This window comes from Mustela nigripes, chromosome 16 (genome assembly GCF_022355385.1).
Source record: "Mustela nigripes isolate SB6536 chromosome 16, MUSNIG.SB6536, whole genome shotgun sequence".
Lineage (NCBI taxonomy): Eukaryota > Metazoa > Chordata > Mammalia > Carnivora > Mustelidae > Mustela > Mustela nigripes.
The window spans coordinates 3376664-3403029 of NC_081572.1; the positions used below are offsets into that span (position 1 = coordinate 3376664).

Genomic DNA, 26366 nt, shown 5'->3' on the forward strand with positions numbered 1-26366 from the left:
TGGTGGTGGTGATGGTGATGGTGGTGCTGGCTTTGGTGGTGATGGTGGTGATGGTGGTGGTGATGGTGGTGGTATTGGTGGTGATGGTGATGGTGGTGCTGGCTTTGGTGGTGGTGGTGATGGTAGTGATGGTGGTGGTGGTGACAGCAATGATGTTTTCTCTTACTGTTTAGTCTGAGCCAGGCACCAGGTTTGGCCACTTATACACCCATATTCTCCTCCAAAATACATGTCACATGCTCCTACACCCCCATGTTACAGAAGGGGGGTCTAAGACTCCAGGAGGTTAAGGCATGCTCACCTCAAATGTCAGGCCGGCTAGAGGCCCCTCCTCATCCCTTTGCTGCCTGACTGCCCCGGTTTATGTCAACCGCAGCCCACGTCCCAGTGCATAACTACCCTTGCCTGCTTGCATTTCCCACTAGAATCTCGGCTCCATGAAGGCAGGGCCTCCCTTGTTGCTGTGAGCCCAGAGTCCCAGAGAGGGCCTGGAAAATGGCAGAGCCTCCATAAGAACGCACTGAATGTGTCCGGGGCACTTGCTCAGTAAAGGCTGAGCCAGGACTGGACATGGGCAGGCTGGCTGCGGAGCCCCAACTGGGAACCCACTGGGTCTGGCTTCCCGCCGTGGTCACACTCCCTTGCCCCTTGTCTACTATCCCTCCTCTTAGAGAAGGAATCCCCTGGTTCTGTCTCATGAGAACCCCCTCCCCCACACCCCTCCGCACGACACACCCTCCAGCCTCCAGGATGTGCATGGGCTTGGCCAGCGGTGGCTTCCTTGGCTTGACAGATCGCTGTCTGGGCAAGCGGCCACCCTCTTGAACAGCCCTTGGCTGGCCTTCGTAGCGCAGCTAAAGTCGCTGACCACCTGTGTCTGGGACAGGGAATCTTGTTTTCCACCCTGGAGATCCTGAGAACACCGCTCGACCTGGTCCGCCTCTGGCTGCATGAAGCTGAGCGAGTGTACGGAGACAAAATGGTTGACGAGAAAGACCAGGAAACACTGCGCAGGGTCACCATCGCGTCCACCAAGAAGTTCTTTGATGTGAGTCAAGCCACCAAGTCCCTCTGATGAGCCCAGAGAGGCTCCCAGAGGACAGAGTACCTGGGGTCAACGAGAAGGCCAGTCCTCTTGGAAGGGCCCCCACAGGAGGATGGGGAGGTCCACACTGGGTCCCCAGAAATGACTGTCACGTGAGTGTAGGTCTGAGGGAGCAAGGACTGACTCCTCCGTAGGTGAGGCTGTGATGGCCTCCATCTGTCCATTTGGGGTAGAGAAAGAGCTGGCTGGGTCCGTGTGCTCTGCTGGTGTGTTCCGGGCTCTCTTGGCAGATTCTTATCTTCCTCCTGATGCGATGGGCACTCCTGATGCCTGGGACTGCGGGTAGCAGAGCCCGACCTCCAGTGGCTTGGGCCCATGAAGACTTGCCCCGGCATCCTGAGCCCAAAGTGCACCAGGGCTGCCACTAACGACCTGCGTGCCCGTGGTGGCCAGCAACAGGTGCGCCTCCCGCTTATCTCTAGGATCTTGGCGACGAGCTCCTTTTTGCCAAACCAAATCTCTTCTGCCACTTTTCTCACGGGATCGGGGAGCCCAAATACCTGCCGGTAACCAATGTGGCTCATCTGAACAAGCTCCTGGTAGAGGTCCTGGACAGTTACAACGAAGTCAACGCAGCCATGAACTTGGTGAGTAGTGCTGAGCGGACAGCCCCGGCGACGGGCCGGGGGGGACCCGGGTCTCCCGTCCTGTCTCATTAGGAGCACCTTCCTGGCGCTCTGGGGCCGCGTGACTCGCCGCCAGCACGGCCCCGGGCTGGGAGGAGGGTCTGTGCGCGGGAGGGCAGCCGAGGCTTCTCTCCGGCCCCCACAGGTGCTGTTCGAAGACGCGGTGGCTCACATCTGCCGGATCAACCGTATCCTGGAGCTGCCCCGCGGGAACGCCCTGCTGGTGGGCGTGGGCGGCAGCGGCAAGCAGAGCCTCTCGCGCCTGGCCGCCTACATCAGCGCGCTGGAGGTCTTCCAGATCACCCTCAAGAAGGGCTACGGGATCCCAGACCTCAAGGTGAGCCGCGGCTTTCGACAAGCTGCCCTTGGCTGGGGGGCGGGGAGGGGCGCAGAAATCTCACCACTCGCGCCACCCGCGCACAGAAAGTGCACATCACTGCGGGGTCCTCATACAAAAGAAGGGCCAGGACACACGTTGGCCGGTGCCCACGCCCAGGTGGCAAAGGTGAGGGGACACGTGGTGTCCGTTCCTGCTGGGCGCGAGTCTGCGGAGGCAGCCCGGACGAAAGTGAAGGCCCCGGTTCCCGTCCCCGGTTCCTGGGCGGTCCTGTGCCATGCCCCATTGGCCAGATTAAGTAATTCAGGGCTGTTACTGGGTCTCTAACCACAAACTTGGATTCGGGAAGGCTGCTTTTTGAATTAATAAGTAAACATTAGCGTAAACAGGTCTCCCGTCCCCAAGGTATGCCGCCAAGGCTTTTTATTGATTTTTTTTTCCCCGAAAATTTGCTCTGTCAGGGAACTGTGTGCTTGTCAAACATGATTAGCCCAGAACAAATCACTTTAGCGTTTCAGATTGGCGCAGGTATTGATTCGACCCCATTCCAGGGGCCTGTCTCTCTGCATCAGGGCCCGGGCCACTGCCGCGGGCCAGGACGGTGCCAGAGTCGGCAGGACCGTCCCCATCGTGGGCGGGCAGGTTCGGCGGGGTGATCTGGAGTCCACTAGAGCACAGCTTCCCGGGTCCTCTGCAGAGGAGGTGGTCTGCTGGCGGAGATCCCGGGAAGTACAGTAGGGATGACAGCCTGCCGGCAACCCAGGTGGGCTGGGCCGGGGACCACAGCCTCCAGACCAGCATCTGTCTCTGGGTGTCATTGTGCCCAGAAGATTCTGCTCTTCCTAACACAGGACTAGCCAATGCGTTTTTTAAGTCCCTGCCTTAAGGGAAAGGTCTTGCTACGTGGGGGCTCTCTCTCCCAGACGCTGCCTCCTGGCCGGGATAGGCCCGCTTGGCCGACCAGCATCATTCCCGCTGGTATCCCGAAGGCACTCAAGGCCAACCAGGATCCTTACACCTGGGCTGTGTCATCTCACGGGGTTTTCTCGGCTGGGAAGTTTCTCGTCTACTAACCAGATGGTGTTGGGCTACTGTTAAGACTGCGTCTGGCCCTATGCTCTGTCCCTGCGCAGATGCTGTTCCCGGCTCGTCCCTCTAGGGCCGGTGGTGAGCATTGTTGAGTCTGAGTGGTGTTATTCTGCTCATAGAAGAGCACGCCGAGGCCTGACCTCAGTACCCCACGGAGCCGTTTTGTGCTAACGGTTCCCTGTCCTTGACGGAGCAGCGGGTGTGGGCTCGGAAGGAAGGAGGGAGGCAGGGTGGGCCAGCGGGCCTTGCCCCGCGCTGTCCGGGGCGTGACCTTGGTATCCTGTCCACCGCACGCGCTGTGGGTGCCCACTGCAGGTTAGGGATGTGGCAGGAAGGGGTCAGGAACCGCCCTCGAGGGACCCTGCGAGCCATGGGGAACATCCGGGACTTGGTCCCCAGGAAACGAGGGGCCGTCACGTGGTTGAGCAGAGAGGACCAGGACCTGGGAGATCCCAGAACCAAGTGGAGGGCGGTTTGAGGACCAGTAGGGAGAAGTGGAAAAACCCAGTGAGCCCATGAAGGCTGGGACAGCAGAGTATAGTGAGGGGGTGGGAGAGGCTGGAGTCCAGGGGTGGCGGGAGGGCTCTGCCTGCGCAGGAGGGAGTGGGAGGCGGGCTTGGCTGGGGGCCCTGCACCCTGCACTTTCCCCCTTCTAATAAGCAGCTCTGGGGACCTCCTGGCCAGAAACAGGAGCTCGTGCCCCACCCCCATCACTGCCAACCCCAGACATGCCCAGATGCCGGCGACCCCTGACCTCTTCCTTCTCAAGCAGGTGCTATGGGGAGTGGGGACCGGCAGGGTGGTGTCCCCTCCCGCCCCGCCCGGCAGGAAACGAGGATGGGACAGAACCGCGCTGGGCGCCGAGGGCCGCCGGGTCACAAGCGCCAGGAGGAATGCGGGTCACGAACACGGCTCCGCATACGGGGGTGTCTAAGGAGTCGGGGTGGGGGGGAGGAAGGACATGTTGGGGGGTTGGGAGGCACTGGGAGGGGGGAGGTAGAGACACCGGACGGCCCACAGCCTAGGAAGGTGGGACTCCGGGGCTGGGCAAGGGGAAAACAAACACGGCCCACGGGGCTTACGGAAAACCAGACTTCCCGGAGAGCACGTCGTCAAGCCCCGCGTAGGTTCTGCGTGCAAACCTGCGAGCGGCTTGTGTGCGCGGGTGCGTCCTGTGTGCGTGCGTGCGTCCTGCAGAACAGCCACCCTCCAAGCCACTGTGTGCGCACTTCTCTTTTTCCCTTCCTGCTGCTCTCCTTCATGTACCCCGTATCCTCCCGCACGACCGCGCAACCGTCCATGAGCTGCTGCTTTCAATCCTACTAGGGACAGGATAGGCCTCGCGTAGGGACTGCTCGGAGCAGAGACCTCCTTTAGGATCTCCGAGGTTTTGTGGGTCTTTCCTTCTTTCTTGGTGGTGAAACGGACCTGACGCACGACTTACCGCTGTGACCGTGTCCTGCTTGGGTCCAGGTCGACCTGAGCGCGCAGTACGTGAAGTCGGCGGTGAAGAACGTCCCCTCCGTGTTCCTGATGACAGACTCGCAGGTGGCCGAGGAGCAGTTCCTGGTGCTGATCAATGACCTGCTGGCCTCGGGGGAGATCCCGGGGCTGTTCGTGGAGGACGAGGTGGAGAACATCATCTCCTCCATGCGGCCGCAGGTGAAGGCCCTCGGCATGACCGACACGCGGGAGACGTGCTGGAAATTCTTCATCGAGAAAGTGCGCAAGCAGCTTAAGGTAAGAGTCCCCGTCCTCACGGCGTCCGGGGACCGTCCCCGGGCCCAGCGCGGGGCTCGCATCCATCCTCCAGCCCGTGGGCTGTCCGAAGTGTTTGTACACGCACGCCCCGCACACACGAGGTTGAGTAGGTGAGCAGGCACACCTTCTCAGGGAAACTGGGTCCACCTACCCCTTCAGGCACCCCACCAGTACCCCCATCAGACTGAGGGCACTCTGGGTCCTTTTCTCCCTTCTCGTCAGGGTCCGGTAGGTGCAGCTGCCCCCGACCGATGGTGCTGCCCCTGGGAGGGTCCACCCCCCATAGCTCTTCTAGAACCTGCTGGCTACCATCACTCCGGCTCGATGCAAACAAAGCAGGTTTCCTCTCCAGCTCCCCCGTCTGGGTTACGCAGTCCCACTGGTGGCTACGGTTCGGGGGCTGAAGGAGACCCTGATGGGTGCGCCATGTGCCCGGCTCCTCCTCCGGGGCCTGGCCCTTCGTCCGCGGAACGGCCGCCTCCAGCAAGCCAGCTTCGCCACCCGGGAAGAAGGGGCTGCAGGACACGGAGGGGCTCGTGTGGCCGAGGCTATTACCTGGCCGGCACAAAGGGCTGCCTGGGCCCATGTGCCCTCAGCACTGTCTGCAGCTGGGGCCCCAGGGAGTGAGTCCCAGGCTGTCTGGGGATGAGTCCCCATCTTGGGGGCCTGGAGGAGGCTCTGTGTCCCGGGGAACTGGCCCTGCTGAGGGGACGGTACCCCTCCCTGTCCTCGGGCCTCATCTGCCCACTCTGCCCCCCCCCCCACCTCTCTCTCCGCCCGGGCCCATGTCAGAAGGCTTGGCGCCCCCTGCACTCCCCCGTGCCTCGCGAGGGCCGTGGAGTCAGTGGAACATTCACCGGCTGTGACGGAAACCCAGAGCAGGACGCGCTCCGGAGGGAGCTCCCTGCCCCAGGGAGCCTGGCCCCCAGCATCCCCGTCCCCATGAGCGGCTCCTCTGCACCCCGTCTCCAGGTGATCCTGTGTTTCTCCCCCGTGGGCTCCGTCCTGCGCGTGCGGGCAAGGAAATTCCCTGCCGTCGTCAACTGCACGGCCATCAACTGGTTCCACGAGTGGCCGGAAGACGCCCTGGTGTCCGTGAGCACGCGCTTCCTCAACGAGACCGAGGGCATTCAGGTGAGTCACTCTGCCGGCGGCCTCCGTGCTCAGTGCTGGGGTTCCCCAGGGGAGGGGAGGGCAGGGGACGGAGGGTCTGCAGGACCCCACCCCCTCTGCCTCCGGGGCCCAGGGGAAGGTTGAGCCGGCCTGGTGCAAAATTTAAGAGGGGGAGGGGCAGCTGTGACCTCGGGAACCAAGACCAGTGATGTCTGAATGCAATACTGAAAAATCACAGCTAATGCTGAATAACACCCAGTGAACAAAACTGTGAACAAAGACAAGCTGCTTGGTGTGGGTTTCAGGGCCGGGGACACCCATCTCAACCAGGCGGGTGCCCCGCCCCCACGGCCACTGCCCAGCCCCATCCCGGCCGCGTCAGGAGGGCCGACACCGTGTCCCAACAGACGGAGCACGGCAGGCTTCAAGCACAGCCCCTGATCAGGGCTGCTGGGAGCACCAATGTCCTCCTGCGCGGGCTCCAACCCGGCTCCGCTCGGGCACCCCCATCCCCTGCGTCCCGCCCCTGTTACAGGCCGGGACAAGTATGATGGGTACCAGGGGTTTCCTCCGTCGGAAGGTGGTGCCCCCGTTCCCTGCTGGAGCTCATCGCCGGCCTTGAGATGGTCGGTAAACTCTGAGCCAGCCCATGGGACGGACGAGCAGTCCCGCGATACCTCAGACTTGGTTATTGCGTTTTACTGACAGTGAACACATATTGGTTATGAAGTCAGATAAAATAAACCCGAAATGAATGTTTCCCCCTAGTTGTAGAGGAGGGTAAAACCCCGTGCTTGTCATGGCTGCAGTGCCCACGCTCGGGACGGGCCGTTCCTGGGAACACTGCCTTTCCCACGTTTCACCGGGGGCGGGGCGGGGCGTGGGCACAGACGTGGGTGTCCAGCTCCCGAGACAGCGGCCTTCGAAGATCGGGGCATGGCCTCACTGCTGGCACCAGGCAGAGCCACAGGGTCGATGCCCAAGAAGAGGCAGGCGCTGGATGAACACATCCCCAACTCAACTCCAGTGACGGTTGGTGTCACTTGGACGGTTCCTGCGACACAGTCCGTAGGCAGGTGGGGCAGCCCGGATGACCCCGAGCTAGGAAGGAAGCTGCTGAACCCCAGGACGCAGCTCAGGAAACGCTGGGCTGGGTGGCTCGAATGTGCTGTCTGGCCCTGCACTTCCCCAGGGTCGCAAGAGGGTGAGTCAGGGAGAGACGATCACAGGAATAGCGCCTTGTTCCTGTCCCTGGCGCTTAGCCAGGCACGGGCTGGAACACGGTCACCAGCGCCCCGGGCTGCCTCTGCGGGCACTGCTGTCTTGGTTTAGCGAGGTCCCGGCGAGGGAGGGAAACCCCGCCTTGCTGAATCGCGGTGCCCAGCAGCCTCCTCCCCCACACCCCCCCTACCAGCAGGAGTGGGGTCGCTCCCACCAGGGAACAGGGAACCAACGGGCTCGTCTCTCCTTTGTAGCCAGAAGTCAAGGCCTCCATCAGCCTCTTCATGGCCTACGTGCACACGACGGTCAACGAGATGTCCAAGGCGTACCTGGCCACGGAGAGGCGCTACAACTACACCACACCCAAAACCTTCCTGGAGCAGATCAAACTGTACCAGAACCTGCTGGCCAAGAAGAGAACGGAGCTGGTGGCCAGGATCGAGAGGCTGGAGAATGGCCTGATGAAGCTGCAGAGCACCGCGTCCCAGGTAGGGACGGCAGGGGCCCCGCTGGCAGGTCCCAGAACCTCCTCCCAAGGGAGAGAAACCAGACTCCCGCCTTGAAGAAAGTGCCATTCCCAAATCACAGAGAACACGTGGGCCTCACTATAGAAAACGGGTTCACCGCACTTTGGCAATGCTGACGTCATTGTGTTGGGTGCTTTTACGTGGGGGCCCAAGTCCAGGGGGATCTGCCTATCGGGTCAAGAGTGTCCGTGACCACGCGCTCACTCCCAGATGCCTTGCACGCTGTGGTGCCCTGGTGGAAAGGCTTTTGCCACCCAGTTTTCTTCCTGGCTTTAGGAGCTCCTGCGTGTGCAGCCCCGGCCCCATCACCATCCCTGCCCACTGTTGGTGTCCCCAAGGGAGCCTGCAAAACAGCCCCCCCACCCCATGCCCCTGCCCAGGCGTGACCCCGCACAGCTGGGCCTGCCCCGGCTCTGCCCCCAGAGAGACTGAGCCCACGAATCACAGCCAGGCCGGCGTGCCCCTGCCGCAGGCAGCGTGGCAAGGGTCAAGGCCACCCCTGGGGCGTGCAGTGGCGAGGACGGTAGGGGGTGTCCCAGGAAGACGGAGCTTGCAGGGGCCCAGCAGGAGCACTCCCGTCCAGACAGCTCTCGCGGAAAGGAACAGGGAGAAGCCCGGCCAAGCAGGCCGCTGCTTGCCCCCAGATGAACCTTCCAGACACAGTCCTGTTCTGGTGAATGAGGGGCGTCCTTGCGGGAGAAACCATCAAGAATGGGGCGGCAGAGCTCACGCCGTGTCTCCTTACCCGCACTCCCTCCCTCCTGGCACGGCCACGGCCGGCACGGCCCCCGGCCCGAGCTTTCGGCGCCGCCCCACCAGCCTGGGCTCGGCTGCCGGGGCCAACGCCCGCCGTCGCTGGGTGTCCCTCCCCCAGGTGGATGATTTAAAAGCCACGCTGGCGATCCAGGAGGCCGAGCTCAAGCAGAAGAACGAGAACGCAGACAAGCTGATCCACGTGGTGGGCGTGGAAACCGAGAAAGTGAGCAAGGAGAAAGCCATCGCCGACGAGGAGGAGGCCAAGGTGGAGGTCATCAACAAGGTGCGCCGACAAGCCCGGCCGCCAGCGTCGGCGCGGCTCTGCCGGCCCGGCCTCCCCCACTGGGCGCCCGGCACCGCCTCCGGGCCCGGGGCGGTCGAGCCGGCCAGCGGCAGGCAGAGGCGGGATCTGAGCCGGGACCCACGTCCACGACCAGACTGTGACCTCTGCGGCCGCACGCAGCTGTTCACATCTGGTGCCCGTCTCTCTCCAACCCCTGCGTCCAGAAGTGCCTCCCCTCGGGGGCTGGGGGGTGGGGGGGACTCCAGGGAAGAAGCTGGCCGAGTCCCACACCTTCTGGGCCCGTTCCTGTAGTTGTGCCCCAAACTGTCCTTAGAGTGGGGGCTGGAGGGACCCTTCACACGGTGCTTTGCTGAGACCCTGTCCCTCTGTCCTCCCTCCTCCGAGCACAGCAAGGCCACCATCACCGAAGCTCTTCTTCCTGAGAGAACCAACGGCTCTGTGCATGGGGCTCAGAGGCTCAGAGGGTCCTTCGGGACCCAAGGAGGGCACACACAAAGATGCCCTCACTTCCTACCAGGGAGAGGGGGCTCTACCTCCAAAATGGTCCATTTTCGGACAGATTGCACAGTGAAGGCCTCAGAGCCGATAGCACGTGGCCCCGGGTCTTCCCCCCAATCCCAGAAGCTGGAGCCTGCAAGCACCAGTTCCCGTTCCAGAATCCCAAGGCTGCGGCCCCGCAAAGCTTCTTCCAGCCTGAGTGCGGGGGTGGGGCAGGGAGCAGGAAGGCGGGGGGTGGGCCCCGCGCAGGCAGGAAGGGGAGCACGGAGCCCAGCCCTGCTCCGTCACGGGGGTCACCTCCGTGCCTGGGCTTCGGGGGGGCGGGGGGAGGCTGCCCTCCTCTCTCCCACCGATGCTCCATCGCCGCCACCGAGGGCTCCAGTACACGCACACGCACACGTGCACACACTTGCCCACCCTGCGCTGATCTTTCCTGCGTGGCTTCCTTCCAGAATGTCACAGAGAAACAAAAGGCTTGTGAAACAGACCTGGCCAAGGCGGAGCCGGCCCTGCTGGCCGCGCAGGAAGCTCTCGACACTCTGAATAAGGTGAGGACCAGAAAAGAAAGAAACGGGACGGGGTCATGGCGGGGGTGGGGCGGGGGCGGGGGAGAATACCGTGGAGTCCGGGCACGTGGCCGCTGCTTCCCACGGGGGCCAGGGGGCCTGGGGCCTGGCATGCAGGGCTACATCCCCTCTCAGCGGCCACCTGTTGTTTCCAGAACAACCTGACAGAGCTGAAGTCCTTCGGGTCCCCGCCGGACGCCGTGGTCAACGTCACGGCTGCCGTCATGATCCTGACGGCGCCCGGGGGCAAGATCCCCAAGGACAAGAGCTGGAAAGCCGCGAAAATCATGATGGGCAAAGTGGACACCTTCCTGGACTCCCTGAAGAAGTTCGACAAAGAGCACATCCCCGAGGCCTGTCTGAAGGCTTTTAAGTGAGTCCAGGCCGGGCCACGGTGCCGGCTTCAGCTGGCTGCTGGCTCTGCAGGGAGAGTGGGGCATCCAGGTTCTGCACGGTCCCTGGCCCGCACCAGCCGGCGGCCTGTTTCAAAGGGCAGCCGGTGCTTGCCAGGGCAGGCAGGGGAGCAAGATGGGACCCCAGAAATGGCAGGTGGCGGCAGCCTGGGGAGCTCTGACCGCCCCAGAGTCCGGGTGTCTAGGTGAAGCGTGGCCCCAGTTCCCCAGGCACCTCTTTACCCCCCGCATCCCCCACCCGAAGGATCGGGGTGGACAACCCCATCCCCGTAGGGCACATGGGAGCATCCAGCAACCCCACACGCAGCCATTAGGACGCCAGGAGGTGCGGGCCCATAGGCGCACGGGAAAGGCCTCCAAGGCTCCCCGAGGGAAGGGCAGTTGTGCACAGGGGCTCACATGACGCACACACACCCCTGCACACACACAGTGCTGTGGACATACATGTGTGCACACACATGGGCCGTGAGCGCCTGCTGGCCCAGGCTCTGTCGGGCGTGGTTTCTTCTTTCCGTTGCTGTCAAAGTGCACGCACCACGTCCGGAGGGACTCGGGCAGCCGGTCGGTGGGCGGGGCTGCTGCGGGGTGGACATGGGACAAGACTAGACAAACCCGAGGCCTCCCGCCGAGAGGCCACCTGGCTGGGTGGGTCTCTGCGCAGCTGAAATGGTACCGCGTGTACACCGTGACTGTCGGGCCGGCGTCTGGCTGACCTGGGGGACGAGAACAATGTTGCCTGCACGGTAGACCCTGCCGGCTCCCGGACAGCCACCCCCACGGGTCTGACACGTGTTGAAAGAGGCAAACCCGTTTTGACATCCACCTAAAGCAAGTGTGACGCAAAGCAGAGGGAGGAGGTGATCGGCCGCGCTCCCGACCCGACCCCAGAGCCCTGCAAGTCCCTGTCTCAGTACTAGAATCACTCATTACAAGTTCTTTCTGCAGACAGCACGGTTTGCTGGGCTTCACGACGCTGCTGTCATTTTTTAAAATACTGGTTTCCAGAGGATCGAAAGCGCATCTCCGGGCATATTTCCTCGGCACACGGGGGCCGTGGCGCCCGGGGAAGCAGAGGCAGCACTGTGGTGGGGGCGGGGGTCCCTGGGGCGCGGGCCCCGGGTGCAGGCCAGCCTCTCCGGCTGGGTCACGCTGGGAGACACGCTCGGCCTCTCTGGGTCTGTCACGCCCGAGTGACCTGGGGCGGCGAGGCGTGCCGCGGCGGGGTGGGCTCCAGGACTCCCGTTTGGGAAGCTCTGGGGACAGCACCTGACCCGCGGCCCCACACAGGAGAACTACCGCTTCCTGTCCACAGGACTCGGGGCAAGTTGCCGAGCCCCTCCGAACCCCGGGTTCCTTGCTTACGGGTGGGATTTCTGAAGAATGGAAACCGGGCCGGCTAGAGAAACCTCCACAACAGAGAGGACAGGGAATGCTGATTCCCCTCCTCGGGCCTCTTCCCTCCATACCTCAAATTCTGCTTCTGGGACCAGAATCTGTGCTTCGTTCTTTTCTCCATCTTGAAGATAGCGCCCCCCCCCCCCAAAAAAAACCCGATTCGCGGTGCTGCCCTGGGAACTCCCGGTGACCAGCAGTCAGAACCGCGGACCAGCGCCCGCCGTTCCCTCCGCAGGCCCTACCAAGGCAACCCGACCTTCGACCCCGAGTTCATCCGCTCCAAGTCCACGGCGGCCGCGGGGCTGTGCTCCTGGTGCATCAACATCGTCCGCTTCTACGAGGTGTACTGCGACGTGGCCCCCAAGCGGCAGGCCCTGGAGGAGGCCAATGCGGAGCTGGCCGAGGCGCAGGAGAAGCTCTCGCGCATCAAGAACAAGATCGCGGTGAGTGTCCACTTGCCCGCACGAGGACGGCCGGCGCCGCGGGCTACTAGGCAGCCATGGGCCCCGCTGCGCTTGCTCCCACGGGAGCTGGAACGCCCCATGCCGCCCCACGCCTGGGCCTCTCTGTGTTTTCCCAGGAACTCAATGCCAACCTGAGCAACCTCACATCGGCCTTTGAGAAGGCCACAGCAGAGAAGATCAAGTGCCAGCAGGAGGCCGACGCCACCAACAGGGTGATCTCGCTGGCCAACAGGTAGCTCACTCCGTCCTGCAGCACCTTCCTGTCTCCTGGGTCCCTTGGAAAGGTCGGGCCTGCAGAACAGCCTCTGGAGGAGGAGGAATGGCCCTGGGGCAGGGGGACAGCAGTGCCTCAGTCTGCACAAAGTCCTGAGGACAGGCCTGGGGCAGGGGACAGCAGCACCCCTGCCTGCACAAAGTCATGAGGACAGACCCCGGGGCAGGGGGACAGCCGCGCCCCTGCCTGCACAGGTCGTGAGAACAAACCCACTATCAGCCAGTGTCTCCGCCTCTAGGAGCAGGAAGCCCCCCGTGGTGGGCCCCTGTGCATCCCAGACCCCTGGCTGCACAGAACCCCCCAACCCAGACCTGCCCCAACCTGCCTGGGAGGCAGCGTCCACAGGGGCCCGCTCGGGCAGATTCCCCTCGGGCCCGCGTCCACCATGCCGTGGTGTTGGTGCAACCTCTCGGGGCCTCTGCTCTCGCGGCCCTCCGTGTCTGCCGACGCCCGTGGACTCCGGAGCAGCGCTGGCCCCGCTGCTCGAGCCGCCCCCATCGGTCTGCATCTTCCCGTTGCCCCCATAGCACCGCCCAAAGATGAAACCGGTCCGGATGATATATCTTGCTAAACCCCACGCGCGACCCTTTCAATGTGTGATCACTAGAACCATCGCTGGGAGGGCTCGTGTGCGTGTCCACTCTGAGTCCTGCAAATCCCCGTGCCCGTGTCGGGCCATACCTCCCAGGCCTTGGGTGTGGACCAGCCACGTGTGGACAGCACAGCAGGCTTCACAGCTTCTTTTTGTGTGTTTGAAAGTGGCACAGATCCGCCGGGGGAGGCGGTCATGGGGCGGCAGGTCTTCTGGTCAAACGTTCTCCCACCCGGTGGGCCGGCAACTGCCGACAGGGGTGTCGTCCGTGCACAAGCGGACCCTGGGAGGTCGCCAGGCTGCAGGAGAATGGCCTCCAGCAGGGTGTGGATGTCATCCTGGGTTTGAGGGACTTGACCGTAGCCAAGAAAAGCAGAGCAGTCTTTGGTCTTTGGGAAGCAAGGGCTCCTTGGGTGACGCCGAAGACAGACCTCCGTGGGCCTAATCAGGCAACCTGTGTTTTCTATGATTGTCGCAGACGTGATGTCACGTCTGGGGCCGGGGGCCAGTTTTCAGGCTGGTGGCCCAAGCCACACGAAGCCCACGCTGCAGGACCCGCTCCACATGGGGCCAGGGCCCCTCTGGATTCCACGCTGTCCCATGCCCACTGGGGCCAGACTCCACCTCCACCGAGACCTCCCACTAGCCGAAGCCTGAGCTCAGTGCCATCCTGGCGGCAGCTTTAGTGTTCGGGGAAAACGTTCAGATAAGATCAGCACAGAGGTGACACCAGTGCAGGGGGCCGGGGCAGGGGAGCTCAGGTCCCAGGTGCCCCCAGAAAGCACTTGCTCTGCTTCCCTAAGGCAGTGATTCCCAAAATCTCCCCCAGAGCATTTCCACTGTTGAGGCACGGACCGAGGGCAGGACGTGCAATGGCAGATGCCCTGCACTGAGGGGTGGGGGTCGGTGGCTGTGTCCCCCGCGTTCCTGTGACACCCCACGTTCCTGTGACCCCCCCCCGACCACGTGCTCACATTTAGGCTGGTAGGTGGCTTAGCGTCGGAGAACGTGCGCTGGGCTGAATCGGTGAAGAACTTCAAAAGCCAGGGGGTCACCCTGTGCGGGGACGTGCTGCTGATTTCTGCCTTCGTCTCCTACGTGGGCTACTTCACCAAGAAATACCGAAACGAGCTGATGGAGAAGTTCTGGGTTCCTTATATACATCAGCTAAAGGTAAGTGGTTCGGTTACATTCATCAGTCGGGAATTCTGGGGAGGTCCCTGGGCGGGGAGGGGGTCCCCCACACGGACGTTCTGGTCACTGCGGGTTTAAACTGTGACCCAGCTTGGCTGAGGCGGATGCCCTTCCCGGCGGGTCCCAAGACGTTCTGTCAGGGCGGTGGGAGAGCTGGTCTTCCAGGCCACGTGGCTCATCCGTGGTCTAACTCACCACGGTCCCGCCGTGTCGCCTGGAGAGCCGTTTCCCATGGAGTCGTAAGCGAGGCCACATCAGCCACCAGGCCTGAGACCCAGCACTTCTGCCGGGCAGGTCCCCATCCCCATCACGGAAGGTCTGGACCCCCTGAGCCTGCTGACGGATGACGCAGACGTGGCCACTTGGAACAACCAGGGCCTCCCCAGCGACCGCATGTCCACTGAGAATGCCACGATTCTGTGCAACACGGAGCGCTGGCCCCTCGTCGTGGACGCGCAGCTGCAGGGCGTCAAGTGGATCAGGAACAAGTATGGCAGCGAGCTGAGGGCCATCCGCCTGGGCCAGAAGAGGTGCGGGCCAGCGGCCGGCGCGGGCGGGCTGGGGGCTTTCGGGTTTGCGCACACACTGGGGGGGTTGGATGGCGGGGTCGTTACCCACAGATCCTGGCCCGTGCGCAGGTTCTCCGTTATCTGGTCTTGGGGAACAGAGCCAGCAGGAAAGAAGGAGCCTCGGGGCTCCTCTCTGCCCCTCCCTTACCACCTGCTGCCGCTCCGGGAAGGGGACGCTCACCCAGGCTCAAGGCCCACCCGGCCACCTGCCGGCCACAAGGCTTCAGGCAGGCTGTTTTCTCATTTCTCGTCTCCAGTGGACACATTTCCTCATCACAGGTGGTCACTAAGGTCACACCATGTGCCTTTCTGGCGGATGGGGGACCTGGGACCAGACACAGGTGTGAAAACAGCTGGGGACGGGACGCCTGGGTGGCTCAGTTGGTTAAGCAGCTGCCTTCGGCTCAGGTCATGATCCCAGCGTCCTGGGATCGAGTCCCACATCGGGCTCCTTGCTCCGCAGGGAGCCTGCTTCTCCCTCTGACTCTGCCTTCCACTCTATCTGCCTGTGCTCACTTTCGCTCGCGCTCTCTGACAAATAAATAAATAAAATCTTTAAAAAAAAAAAAAAAAAAGAAAAAAGAAAACAGCTGGGGCTTCGCTGCCACGGGCCCCCAGGGGAGAGCAGCTGGCCCCTCGGCCACCTGCCTTCCAGTGTCTTCTCGCTCCAAGGGCTGCCTCCTGGGGCGACCAGGGGGGCCGTCTCTGGGCCCATGTCCTCACCCAGCCCCACGTCTGCCCACAGCTACCTGGACATCATCGAGCAGGCCATTTCTGAAGGGGACATCTTGCTCATCGAGAACATTGGGGAAACCGTGGACCCTGTGTTGGACCCGCTGCTCGGCAGGAACACCATTAAAAAGGGAAAGTGAGTTTCCGGTTCCACCTTCACAGTTCAGCCTGCGTGAGCCACGTGACCACGCTCCGTGGCGGCTGTGGCCTCTGCGCAGGGAGGAGGTTCGGGGAACTGCCCCGCCGTCCTGGTAGGCAGCAGGGTCTCTGACAAAACCCTGGTCCCCAGAGAGACAGGAAGCTGTGGGACCGCATCCCGGTCAGGATCGGCGACGCCAGCATCTCCTCGCAATAGCCTGTGGCGGCCATCCTTGATGGTCATGCTTCTCCTTCCTGAGATCTTGTTTATTTGTTTGAGAGAGAGAAAGAGACACTGACACAGAAAGAGAGACAGAGACAGAGACAGAGACACAGCGCGCACCAGCAGGGAGGAGAGGGAGAAGCAGGCTCCCCACTGAACGGGGAGCCCAAAGCGGGACCCGATCATAAGACCCCGGGATCATGGCCTGAGCAGAAGGCGCCACCCAGGTGCCCCACTGGTCAAGCTGTTCTTCTTTTTCACGCGTTTTACAAACCCTGTGCCTGTAGTACTCTGTTTTTTTATTCAGGTGAAATCTTCCTTCCATAAAAATTAGCCGTTTCAGGGACGCCTGGGTGGCTCAGTTGGTTAAGCAGCTGCCTTCGGCTCGGGTCATGATCCCAGCGTCCTGGGATCGAGTCCCACATCGGGCTCCTTGCTCGGCGGGGAGTCTGCTTCTCCCTCTGCCTGCCATTCTGTCTGCCTGTGTTCACGCTCTCTCTGACAAATAAATTAAAAAAAAAATCTTTAAAAAAAAAAAAAATTAGCCGTTTCACAGTGACCAGCACAGTGGCCCTCGGGGCCCTCGCAGGGCTGTGCAGGTCCCACCCCACGTGGGAGCCCCGTGCTCCCCACGCACCCGCTCCCCGCGCCCTCCCTGAGCTGCGGGACCCTGGTGCCCACCCTCATGCTCTCACCTCCGCAGACCTCCCTGCTCTGGACGCGTCCTAGAAGGGAGTCATGGGGTCTGTGCCCTCTCCTGTCTGGCTGCCTTCCCCGGGCGCCGCAGGCTCCGGGCTCACCTGTGCGGCCCATGGCAGGACCGCGCTGCTCTTACAGCAGAGCCCGCTGGGTGGGTGTGCCTCGTTCTGCTTCTCCGTCCACTGCTAGGTGTGTTCAGCCTGCATTACTTTTCTAATATAAAGAAAAATTCAATCAACTTTTTTAAAAAGGGAAACATCAGAGCAGGTCTGAGCCACTGGTAAAAACAGGGCTGTGTGCTGAAGCCCAGAGCAGAGGTAGCTGATAAATGTGCTGATGTCCCAGCCTCTGAGAAGAGGCTGAGGGGGGATCCCCAAGGGGTGACATCACAGAGGCCCCCAGAAGTGGGCTTGACCAGAAAGAGCAGGAGAGAGAGAAGGGTCCCCTGCAGTGGACTGGCAGACCCAGCTTCTGGCCCTGGCTACTCTCCCGACTCCCCGGGGGAGCTTCCAGAATGTAGAAGCATCTCTCCGAAGTTGGTGACTCTGGAGTGGGGTCCGGGCGGCGTGTTTCCGCACCGACTCCTGGGGGAGTGCGATGGGCCGCGGGCGCTGAGAGCACCCCCAGGAAGATACGGACAAACCCGCCAGAGAGAGAGCAGGTGCAGCCGCTAGAGGGTCCTGGCTGTAGGCTAGAGGAAGACTAGAGCAAGAAGAGACACGGTCCCTGCCCAGTGACCAGAGGAGGGTTCGTGGTGGCGCGAGGCTGGGGGCACCAGGAGGCTGGTGCTGCTGCTGCCGGCGCCCCCTGACCCTTCCCTCCCCCAACGGCCAGGTTCATCAAGATCGGCGACAAGGAGGTGGAGTACCACCCCAAGTTCCGTCTCATCCTGCACACCAAGTACTTCAACCCCCACTACAAGCCGGAGATGCAAGCCCAGTGCACCCTGATCAACTTCCTGGTCACCAGGGACGGGCTCGAGGACCAGCTCTTGGCCGCGGTGGTGGCCAAAGAGCGCCCGGATCTAGAACTGCTGAAGGTACGGGCGGGCCTGACATCACTAGGCACAGGGCGGGCCACTGGGGTCACCGCGAGGTTCCCCTGACGGGGCAGCGGCCGCCCCGATGCAGCTCCCTGAATGTGCCTCAGCCCATCCCACCACGGGACGGAAGGAGCCGCTCTTCCCCCGCGACCTCCCGGACCTAACTCCAAACCCAGCAGCTGCTTCTCAGACAGAAGAGGCGTCTGTGGAGCCTGGATGGCCGTGCCCTGAATAGCTGTCCCCTGGGCATGGTCTCAGCTGCGGGACCCTGCGGCCGTCAGCGCACACGGACTTGGACCGTCCCTGCGCCCTGGCCACGTGGCTGCCGGTGGCCCGCTCCCACGTGTCGGCCTCGCGGTGCTCCTCCCGTCCCGTGGCTGCCTCGGCTGAGCCGCGCTCCCGGCGCACTGTCCCTCCCACAGGCGAACCTCACCAAGTCCCAGAACGAATTCAAGATTGTTCTGAAGGAGCTGGAGGACTCCCTGCTGGCTCGGCTGTCAGCCGCGTCGGGGAACTTCCTGGGGGACACGGCCTTGGTGGAGAACCTGGAGACCACCAAGCACACGGCCAATGAGATCGAGGAGAAGGTGAGAGGCTGCCTCCCGGGCCGGCAACGTGCTCCCCCAGAGCACACGGAGGGGCCGCCACCGCACAGCCAGTCGGGCCGCTGGGAGGATCAGCCACGCGGCCACCCATGTCCCCCAGCCCCAGGAGCCAGGGCCGGCAGCAGGGGCTCAGGCCCCGCCCAGCACGAGTCCCTCGCAGGGGGAGGCCACTGCACACGGGCCCTGTCCGCCCACGCGTCCCACTCAAGCCCCATTTGTTTTAAGGTGAAAGAGGCAAAAACCACAGAGGTTAAAATCAACGAGGCCAGAGAGAACTACCGGCCGGCGGCGGCGAGGGCGTCCCTGCTCTACTTCATCCTGAACGACCTCAACAAGATCAACCCCATCTATCAGTTCTCACTCAAGGTGCAGCCCCACGGCCGGGCTCCGGGGCCAAAGGGCCCTGGCGTCCACAGAGCCCCGGCAGGCAGCGTGGGGCGGCCTCGGGGTCCAGCTGCGCAAGCCTCCGTGCTCCCCTCCCCAGGCTTTCAACGTGGTGTTCGAGAAGGCCATCCAGAGGACAGCCCCCGCCGAGGAGGTCAGGCAGCGAGTGGTCAATCTGACGGACGAGATCACCTACTCCGTCTACATGTACACGGCCCGCGGGCTCTTCGAGCGGGACAAGCTCATCTTCCTGGCCCAGGTCACCTTCCAGGTGCGTCTGGCCTCCCCGCTCCAAGGGGTTCTGCAGCCCGCAGCGCCGGCAGCGCCCGAGGGCCGGTCCCCAGGGCAGTGTTGGCTGCCCTTCCCGTCCCCACTGCCGGATGTGCTTGGGACTCTGTCTTGTCGATACGAGGCATTGTTTTAAGGGGAGCCCCCGAGGGGGAGGTCTGTTAAGGAGAACTTTCCGAGGAAACATCGTTCTACTACATTCACATGCTGCCTGCGGAGCAGTCTGCGTCGGAGGTTACCCTCCCTGGATGCCAAGTGCCATTTCTTAAGGAAACAGAGACACAAAGGAATAAATATTCCTCCTGTTCATACGGACCTGCTGGGATGTTTCAGATTTTCGTTCCCCTGAATCGAAACAGCCCGACGGTCATTTTGTTTACGGCATCTTGCAAGTATAGTGAGAAACACTAGTTTCCCGAGAGCTTCTAGAAGGCTGCTTTCCATCTGCACCCAAACTGCCCATCGGGGTCCAGCTCGAGGAGGGCTGCTTTTATCTGCGAGTCCCTGAATGGCAACCCCTCCGTGAGGTTTCTCCCCGCTGAGAGGAGGGCGTGAGGCTTTCCCTAATTTTCCAAAGAGATTTTTCTTTCCACACAAAAAAAAAGAGAGAGAGAGAGAGCAAGAGAGCACGTGCACGCAGCAGTCTGACGCAGGCGAAAGTCTTTGTTCTGTGGCGTCCGAGGGAAGCCGCGCGGGGCCCTGTGTGTGCAGCGGCCCCGGGTCCCCTGCCGTCCATCTGGGACCCGAGACCCAGCCCACTGGAGGCCCTGAGAGCTGGTGGGCGACGAGGACGGAGACCTAGAACATGACCCAGAAAACCCCCCCGAGAGTGTGTGTGCCCCCCAAAACTGACCTGTGTAGGTTGCTCCTAGTGGCTCTCCTCACCCCCGCCACAAGGTGGACGGAGCCCCGGTCTCCATCAGAGGATGAGCGGAGAAGCCAGACGCGCCTTCTCCGCACCCCCTAGCTTGACCGACCCCCGCTACGGTGTGCACAAACCTCGGCAGAAGCCAGAGGGGAAGGCACGTTGGCAGGATCCCCGAGACACGGACTGTGCGGAACAGGCAGATCCAGGCAGATGGGGCCCAGAGCCGGGGCACCAGAGGCTGGTGGCGGGTCAGGGGGCACTGCTCAGGGGTTCCCCTCGGGAAGATGGAAAATCTCTGGTTCTAAGTAGCGGTGGTGACTGTACACACGAACTTACTAAAATGTCCTACTTCAATTGGGTTAATATAGTAGACGTCATGTGTATTTTGCCATAAGTGAAAATCACGCCAAACCAAGGTGGATGCGAAGTTTCATCCGGACCCAGGGGCAGGACAGCGCTTCCTCCAGGGGTGAGGACGCTGTGGGTGGGTCCTGCGTCTGCACCCATGACCATGACCATCACCAAGAAGGTCTGCTGCACTCCTGCAGGGGCCGCTGACCACCCCTCCACCCGGTTGTGAGCCGACGCTGAGCGGCCCCCACGTCCCCTCAGGTCTTGTCCATGAAGAAAGAGCTGAACCCAGCGGAGCTGGATTTCCTCCTGCGGTTCCCTTTCAAGGCTGGGGTCGTGTCGCCGGTGGACTTCCTGCAGCACCAGGGCTGGGGCGGCATCAAGGTTGGTGTCGGGACGCTCCCTGCTGCGGCGGGTCCCGCTGCTCACGCTGAGACAGACATCCAGGGACCCGGGGAGGCCCCAGAGTTGGGGCCGAGGTGCAGAGGGCTCTTGCTGGCTGCGAGCTGAGCCACGACAGGCCCCAGGTGGACCCAGGGCTGCCCCGAAACCGCTGCCGCCCCCCAATCCCGGCGGTCCCAGCGTCCAGGCAGTTCCTCTGACCTAGGCCCAAGCACTCAGGGGCCCCCTGTGTCTCGGGTCAGAAGGCCTGAAGGCGGTGGCCCCCGTGATGGACCCAGCCCCTGTCCCTCAGCCCCTGGGAGGGGCGGCCGGGGTCGGGTGCCTACGCTAGACCCTCTGTCTGTGTTCCTGGCCCTCGGGGGTGCCGGCCACTCACTTTTGGGCCCGGCCAGGTGGCCACCCTCTCCCGGCGCCGGGACAGGGGGGCACGGGGGGAGCTGAGAGGCCACCCGCCCCCAGGCCCTGTCGGAGATGGAGGAGTTCAAGAACCTGGACAGCGACATCGAAGGGTCGGCCAAGCGGTGGAAGAAGCTGGTGGAGTCGGAAGCCCCCGAGAAGGAGATCTTCCCCAAGGAGTGGAAGAACAAAACGGCCCTGCAGAAGCTGTGCATGGTCAGGTGCATGCGGCCGGACCGCATGACGTACGCCGTCAAGTGAGTGCGGCGCCCCAGGGGCCGGGCGGGGGAGGGGGTGCGCCAGGACACACGTGCACACGCTCACACACACACACACACACACACGCACAGGCACTCCCCGCCCCTCCTCCTCCCACCAGCCTGAGGGACCAGTGAGGGGAAACAGGGCGACGCCCCAACCCTGAGCCAACACTGTCTTCCAAGTGTGGGCGTCACCGACTGTAAGGCCACACGGGGCCCCTCAGGACGCAGTGGGGAGCAGATGAGGGTTGAGTCGCCGTCATCCGGGGACCCGCATGCCCTCAGTGGCTACATTTCAAGTTAACTCTCGGGCCAGCTTAGGCTCATTTGCAGAGAGAATTGTTCTGATTTTATGAATAATTTCTCCGCCCCTGGAGCCCCCGCACAATTGGAAAATGAATCACTGTGGCCTTTCGTCCTGTTCACTCTCCATTTGGGCCTGTCATGTCCACAGAAAGACTCCGGGAGCAGCGACCTCACACAACGCTGCGCCGGTCCCCACGGTGACATCTGAGATGTCCCATCTACCCTCTCCTGGAGTGGGGGAGAGTGTCCCTCCTGCTGACCCAAGGCTGACCTGGGAGCATGGAGATGCCATAGAAGGAGGGACAGAGGTGCCACAGGAAGGGGACGGAGATGCCACAGGAGGGAGGGAGGAAGGAGACACTGCAGGAAGGACGAAGCCGACGACGAGTCAAGCCCAGCACCCGTTCTCGGACACACCCGTTCTCGGACACAATACAGTGTCTTTGCCTTTCTGTGGTCTTTGCTGCCCCAGAGCAGATGCCCCGAGAGACACCTGTGTCCTGAACAAACTCCCTGCTGACAAAGCAGAGACCCAACCTACGCCCAGCTGTTCGCAGAGCACGTCCGTTTGGTTCCATGGGTGGGGGCGGGGGGCGCGGGCAGGACGGCAGGAAGTGGAAGCCGACGAGAAGCCCCGCTGCGGAGGCCGGCCGTGCAGGAAGGAGTTTGGACTAAGTTCGGGAAAGGTCGAGGGGAAGGACCCCTGGCCGTCACAGCAGGGACATCGGCCAAGGAGCGGAGCGCGGCCGGGTGTCCAGGCCCACGGCCCCCGGTGCGTGGTGGCGCCTCACCCGGGTTCGCACGTGTGACGGCCCGAGGACTCCTGGATGGAGGAAGTACCTCAGGCTTTTGTGCGCTTTGCTGGGGCAACCCCAAGCCCCGCTCGGTGACATGTCTGTAGGGTCTGGGAAACCACATTCCGTGTGGGCCGTGGAGCTTCAGAGCAAGGGCATTCAAGTCCACGGTGAATAACTTAGCGGCCCCAGACACCAGAGGCGGAGTGTGTGCCCAGTGCCAAAGCCTCAGCTGGCCCACACCCCGGCACCAGGAGGCTCACGGGCCCAGAGACGGCAGCGATTAGCCTGGGGCAGGGAGGCGGGGGCCAGCAAACTGCCTTTCCCCCCAAAAGTGCAGCTTCTGTGGTACAGACGGCCCGGGGCTCCTGGGGAGCAGCTGGGAGCTGACCCCAGCTCCCCTCTGCCAAGGACTCAGTGCCCAGAGTGGCAGAGCCTGCGGGAACCAGGAGCATGCTGGACAGCATCAGTCCCCCCGCAGAGAAGGACCCCCTGGCCTGGCATCAGCAGCAACGGGGAACTGGCGGCATTCCCGTCTAGAGCAGGACTTGGGACACTGCAGAAGTCCTTCCTGGATGCTAGCCTCCACGTTCCGGGTCGATCCCCAAGGCCGGCACCGAGCATGGCTGGGCAGGGCCTCGGGAGGAGCAGCCCCGCCGCCCTGCCTGGGGCCTGTGTCAGCTCAGGGAGCTGCACAGAAGCCAGCGGAGGCCAGAGCGGGGAGTGAATCCTGATAAGGGGCTCCCCAGGAAGTCCTGCTGGCCCTGAGGTCCCCACGGAGTCGGAGGGTGTGGGGCGGCCCCTCCAGGAGCCCTTCCCTCCCACTGTTCTGTCAAACACTGACTCGCTGCTTTTAAAGACACTGAATCTTAGTATTTCGGTGCCGGGAATGACTCAGAATGTGGGAAGCCGGCCCTCTGTGACGGGGAGGTGGAGAGGCTCTGCCGGTCACACCACACACACTTCCCCTGAGGGGGCCCCAATGGACGCTGGACTTGTAAGGGTCAAGAAAGTAAGTCTGGGGCTTGGAACACAGCTGCTTCTGTAAAGACAGATTTTTCATCTAAATTCCTGTGATTTTTCTGATGAACCATGCTTTGCAGTCCTTGAACTCACCAAGAACCTCCCTCCTCCTCCAAACCCCCAGTCGGGGGAGAGCGCCAGGGTGGGCGAGAACCATCTGTGTTCCGCTCCTTCCCGCGGCCCTTCCTGGACAGCAGAACGGAGCGTGTGGGACACGAAATCGCCAAACCCGTCCCCTTCCCCCGAGTACAGCGGGCTCGGAGGCCCCGGGGCCACCTGCTGCTGGGCGCGCTCACCTGACATGCCCTGGGCTCTGGCCGTACTGAGGTGTGTGGTCCTGGGAGCCTCTGAACACGGGGCCACAGGAGACCACCTCTCACTCGCCGGCACGTGGGCCACTCCAGGGAACCGCGCATTGCAAAGCCCGCCAGGGACAGAGGTGGGGAAGCACCCGTTCCCCCGACACACACCCCCCCGCCAAAGAGGAAAGCCCCTGAAAAGGCTGCCTGCAGGCCTGAGACCTTGCTCTGCTTAAGAAAGTCCACCAAAGGGCACCCGGCTGGCTCAGTCGGAGGAGCAGGGACTCTTGATCTCCGGGTCGTGAGTTCAAGCCCCACACTGGGTGCAGAGATTGCCAAAAATAAAATCTTTAAGGGACGCAGCTGGTTAATCATCCAGCTCCTGATTTCAGCTCAGGTCATGGTCTCAGGGTCGCGAGATCGAGCCCTGGGTCGGGCTCCACACTCAGCGCTGAGTCTGCTTGAGGTTCTCTCTCTCTCCCCGACGGCGTCTCCCCCACTCACACTCTCTCTCTCTCTCTAAAGAAATCTTTTTAAAAATAGTAAAAAAATAAAACTCCTTAAAGAGATAAAACAAAAGAAAACCCACCAAGGAAAGGGCCCCTCTGTCAGGGGTCCCAGCCCACCCCTGCCCCTCGCCTGCGGCTCTGACCCGGCGCGTCTCCCTCAGGAACTTCGTGGAGGAGAAGATGGGCAGCAAGTTCGTGGAGGGCCGGAGCGTCGAGTTCTCCAAGTCCTACGAGGAGAGCAGCCCCTCTACGGCGATCTTCTTCATCCTTTCCCCGGGCGTCGACCCCCTCAAAGACGTGGAAGCCCTGGGTAAGTGTAGCCGGCCAGGGGGGCCTCAGAGCGGGGCGGCCCCATCCGCTGTCACCCGGGATGCGCGTCAGAGCCACTGCGAGGCGCCCCTGCACCCCCGTGAGGAAACACAGAAACGGACAAGCCTGGGAGAGAGAGGCGGCCGTGCGGAGAGCAGGCTGTGAGGTCCTTGGCAGGGGGGACACACGTGCACCCGGGCCCCTGCGACCCCACGTCAGGTGTGCGCCCTGAGAATGAAAACCAGTACGGAAGCGCACACGCCGTAGGGCTGTTCACCCCCAAGGGCGAAAAGGCAGGTGAAAGCCACCGTCCGTCCACTGCCGAGTGGCCAATCCTAGCACGGCGAAGCCACACGGTGGGACGGAACCGAGCCATCAAACTTGCAGATGCGCCTTGGAAACACTGTGCTGAGAGGAACCCCAGCCGGACGCCCAGGCCCCTGGCTCCAGGCTTCCGTGTATCAGAAGCTCCGGAATGTGCAGATACACGGAGACACAGAGCAGCCGAGCAGCTGCCGGGGGCGGGGCGGAGGGTGCCGGAACCTGCCACAGGGCCGCACAACACGGCGACGGCATTAAATGCCACTGAACCGTGCGCTTGACCGTGGGTCTGCAACGGGCCAGTCTGAAGTTCTGTGTGTTTTACCACAACGCCACACGGAGCGGGGAGGGCTGGGATTCTGGCCGCCTCCGGCCGCGGCCCCACGTGCTTCCTGTTCTCCCACCTTCAGGGAAGAAGCTGGGATTTACCATAGACAACGGGAAACTGCACAACGTGTCCCTGGGGCAGGGACAGGAGGTGGTGGCGGAGGACGCTCTGGACATGGCTGCAGAGATGGGACACTGGGTCATCCTGCAGGTACGGGGCCCCTGGCGGCTCCCGCACCACATCCCCTGTGTCCGGTCCGCAGAGCGGCGGGCCGTGGTGGTGTGAGGACGCCGGCTTTAGGCCAGAGCTTCCCTACAGAGGCGTCCCTTATAAAGCCCAGACGCCAGAGGGGATGAAAGCGCCCCCATCCTCCTCCTCATGTGGGGCAAGTGCTAGGGGCCCAGGACGTTTTCTGTCCACGTTTTGGGTAACCCCTAGCCCGACCCCCAGCGCGGCCCTTTCCTGGACCCCAGCAAGCACCTGCGGGCCTCCCCGGCCTGCACAGGTGAGCCGACCTCGGTCCGCATGGTCCAGCCTGCTCCTGCGTGGGGACCCCCAGCTTCCTGCCATTCCTTCTACCCAAACCTCAGAGCAGGGGTGGGGGCCATGTCACGTCAGCCTGACGCCAGGGACGCTGGGGACGCTGGGGAGGCCGGGGAGGACCCGCCAGGAGGTGGGAGGTCTTGAATTCACCGAGTACGAGCACAGACGCCCCAGCCTCAGCAGCTCAGCTGAAGTTGGCCGGCGCGCCTGGGGCCCGGGGGAGCGTGGGCCGCGGCCACCGCTCGAGGGAGGGGTGGGAGGACAGCGAGGGCGCTAAGACCCGGTCCTGGTCACAGAACATCCACCTCGTGGCGCGGTGGCTGAGCGCGCTGGACAAGAAGCTGGAGCGCTACAGCGCCAGTAGCCACGAGGACTACCGCGTGTTCATCAGCGCCGAGCCCGCCCCCAGCCCCGAGTCCCACATCATCCCCCAGGGCATCTTGGAAAATGCCATCAAGATCACCAACGAGCCGCCCACGGGCATGTACGCCAACCTGCACAAGGCTTTGGACCTCTTCACCCAGGTGAGGTGGCTTCCCCTCCGGGGTGCGCGCCCCACAGACAGAGAGGCGGCGGTGGCCTAGAGCCCTGGGGACACCCTACGCTGGTTCTCACCGCGCCAGGCCACCCCCAGCATGCGCACGCCCACACCTCCTGCCACACGTCAATATAGGCCTGGAAGACTGAGTCAGATGCACACAGTGCAAAAGGCAGTCAAGTTACAGCTTTAAAAAGAACGCGT

The 26366-nt window shown here is 62.8% G+C and overlaps 1 protein-coding gene and 1 long non-coding RNA gene across 2 annotated transcripts in view; one reads left to right on the forward strand and one right to left on the reverse strand.

Annotated features, from left to right (window-relative positions):
• DNAH17 (dynein axonemal heavy chain 17) overlaps window positions 1-26366 on the forward strand; it is a 91566-nt gene that overhangs the window by 55698 nt on the left and 9502 nt on the right. The window contains exons 51-73 of the mRNA XM_059379091.1: window positions 887-1048; window positions 1528-1692; window positions 1877-2068; window positions 4631-4897; window positions 5891-6052; window positions 7507-7740; window positions 8654-8818; window positions 9790-9885; window positions 10059-10276; window positions 11947-12154; window positions 12292-12407; window positions 14022-14214; window positions 14530-14765; window positions 15550-15672; window positions 17431-17635; window positions 18061-18225; window positions 18469-18609; window positions 18728-18898; window positions 20396-20518; window positions 20996-21189; window positions 24285-24433; window positions 25164-25291; window positions 25921-26148. Of these exons, the coding sequence (XP_059235074.1) occupies window positions 887-1048; window positions 1528-1692; window positions 1877-2068; window positions 4631-4897; window positions 5891-6052; window positions 7507-7740; window positions 8654-8818; window positions 9790-9885; window positions 10059-10276; window positions 11947-12154; window positions 12292-12407; window positions 14022-14214; window positions 14530-14765; window positions 15550-15672; window positions 17431-17635; window positions 18061-18225; window positions 18469-18609; window positions 18728-18898; window positions 20396-20518; window positions 20996-21189; window positions 24285-24433; window positions 25164-25291; window positions 25921-26148 (4041 nt within the window). The remainder of the gene's footprint in view (window positions 1-886; window positions 1049-1527; window positions 1693-1876; window positions 2069-4630; window positions 4898-5890; window positions 6053-7506; window positions 7741-8653; window positions 8819-9789; window positions 9886-10058; window positions 10277-11946; window positions 12155-12291; window positions 12408-14021; window positions 14215-14529; window positions 14766-15549; window positions 15673-17430; window positions 17636-18060; window positions 18226-18468; window positions 18610-18727; window positions 18899-20395; window positions 20519-20995; window positions 21190-24284; window positions 24434-25163; window positions 25292-25920; window positions 26149-26366) is intronic.
• Window positions 16162-16805, reverse strand: LOC132004238 (uncharacterized). The gene is made up of 2 exons (XR_009400469.1): window positions 16593-16805; window positions 16162-16395 (listed from the first exon to the last, which is right to left on the reverse strand). It is a non-coding gene; the product is annotated as an uncharacterized LOC132004238 (long non-coding RNA).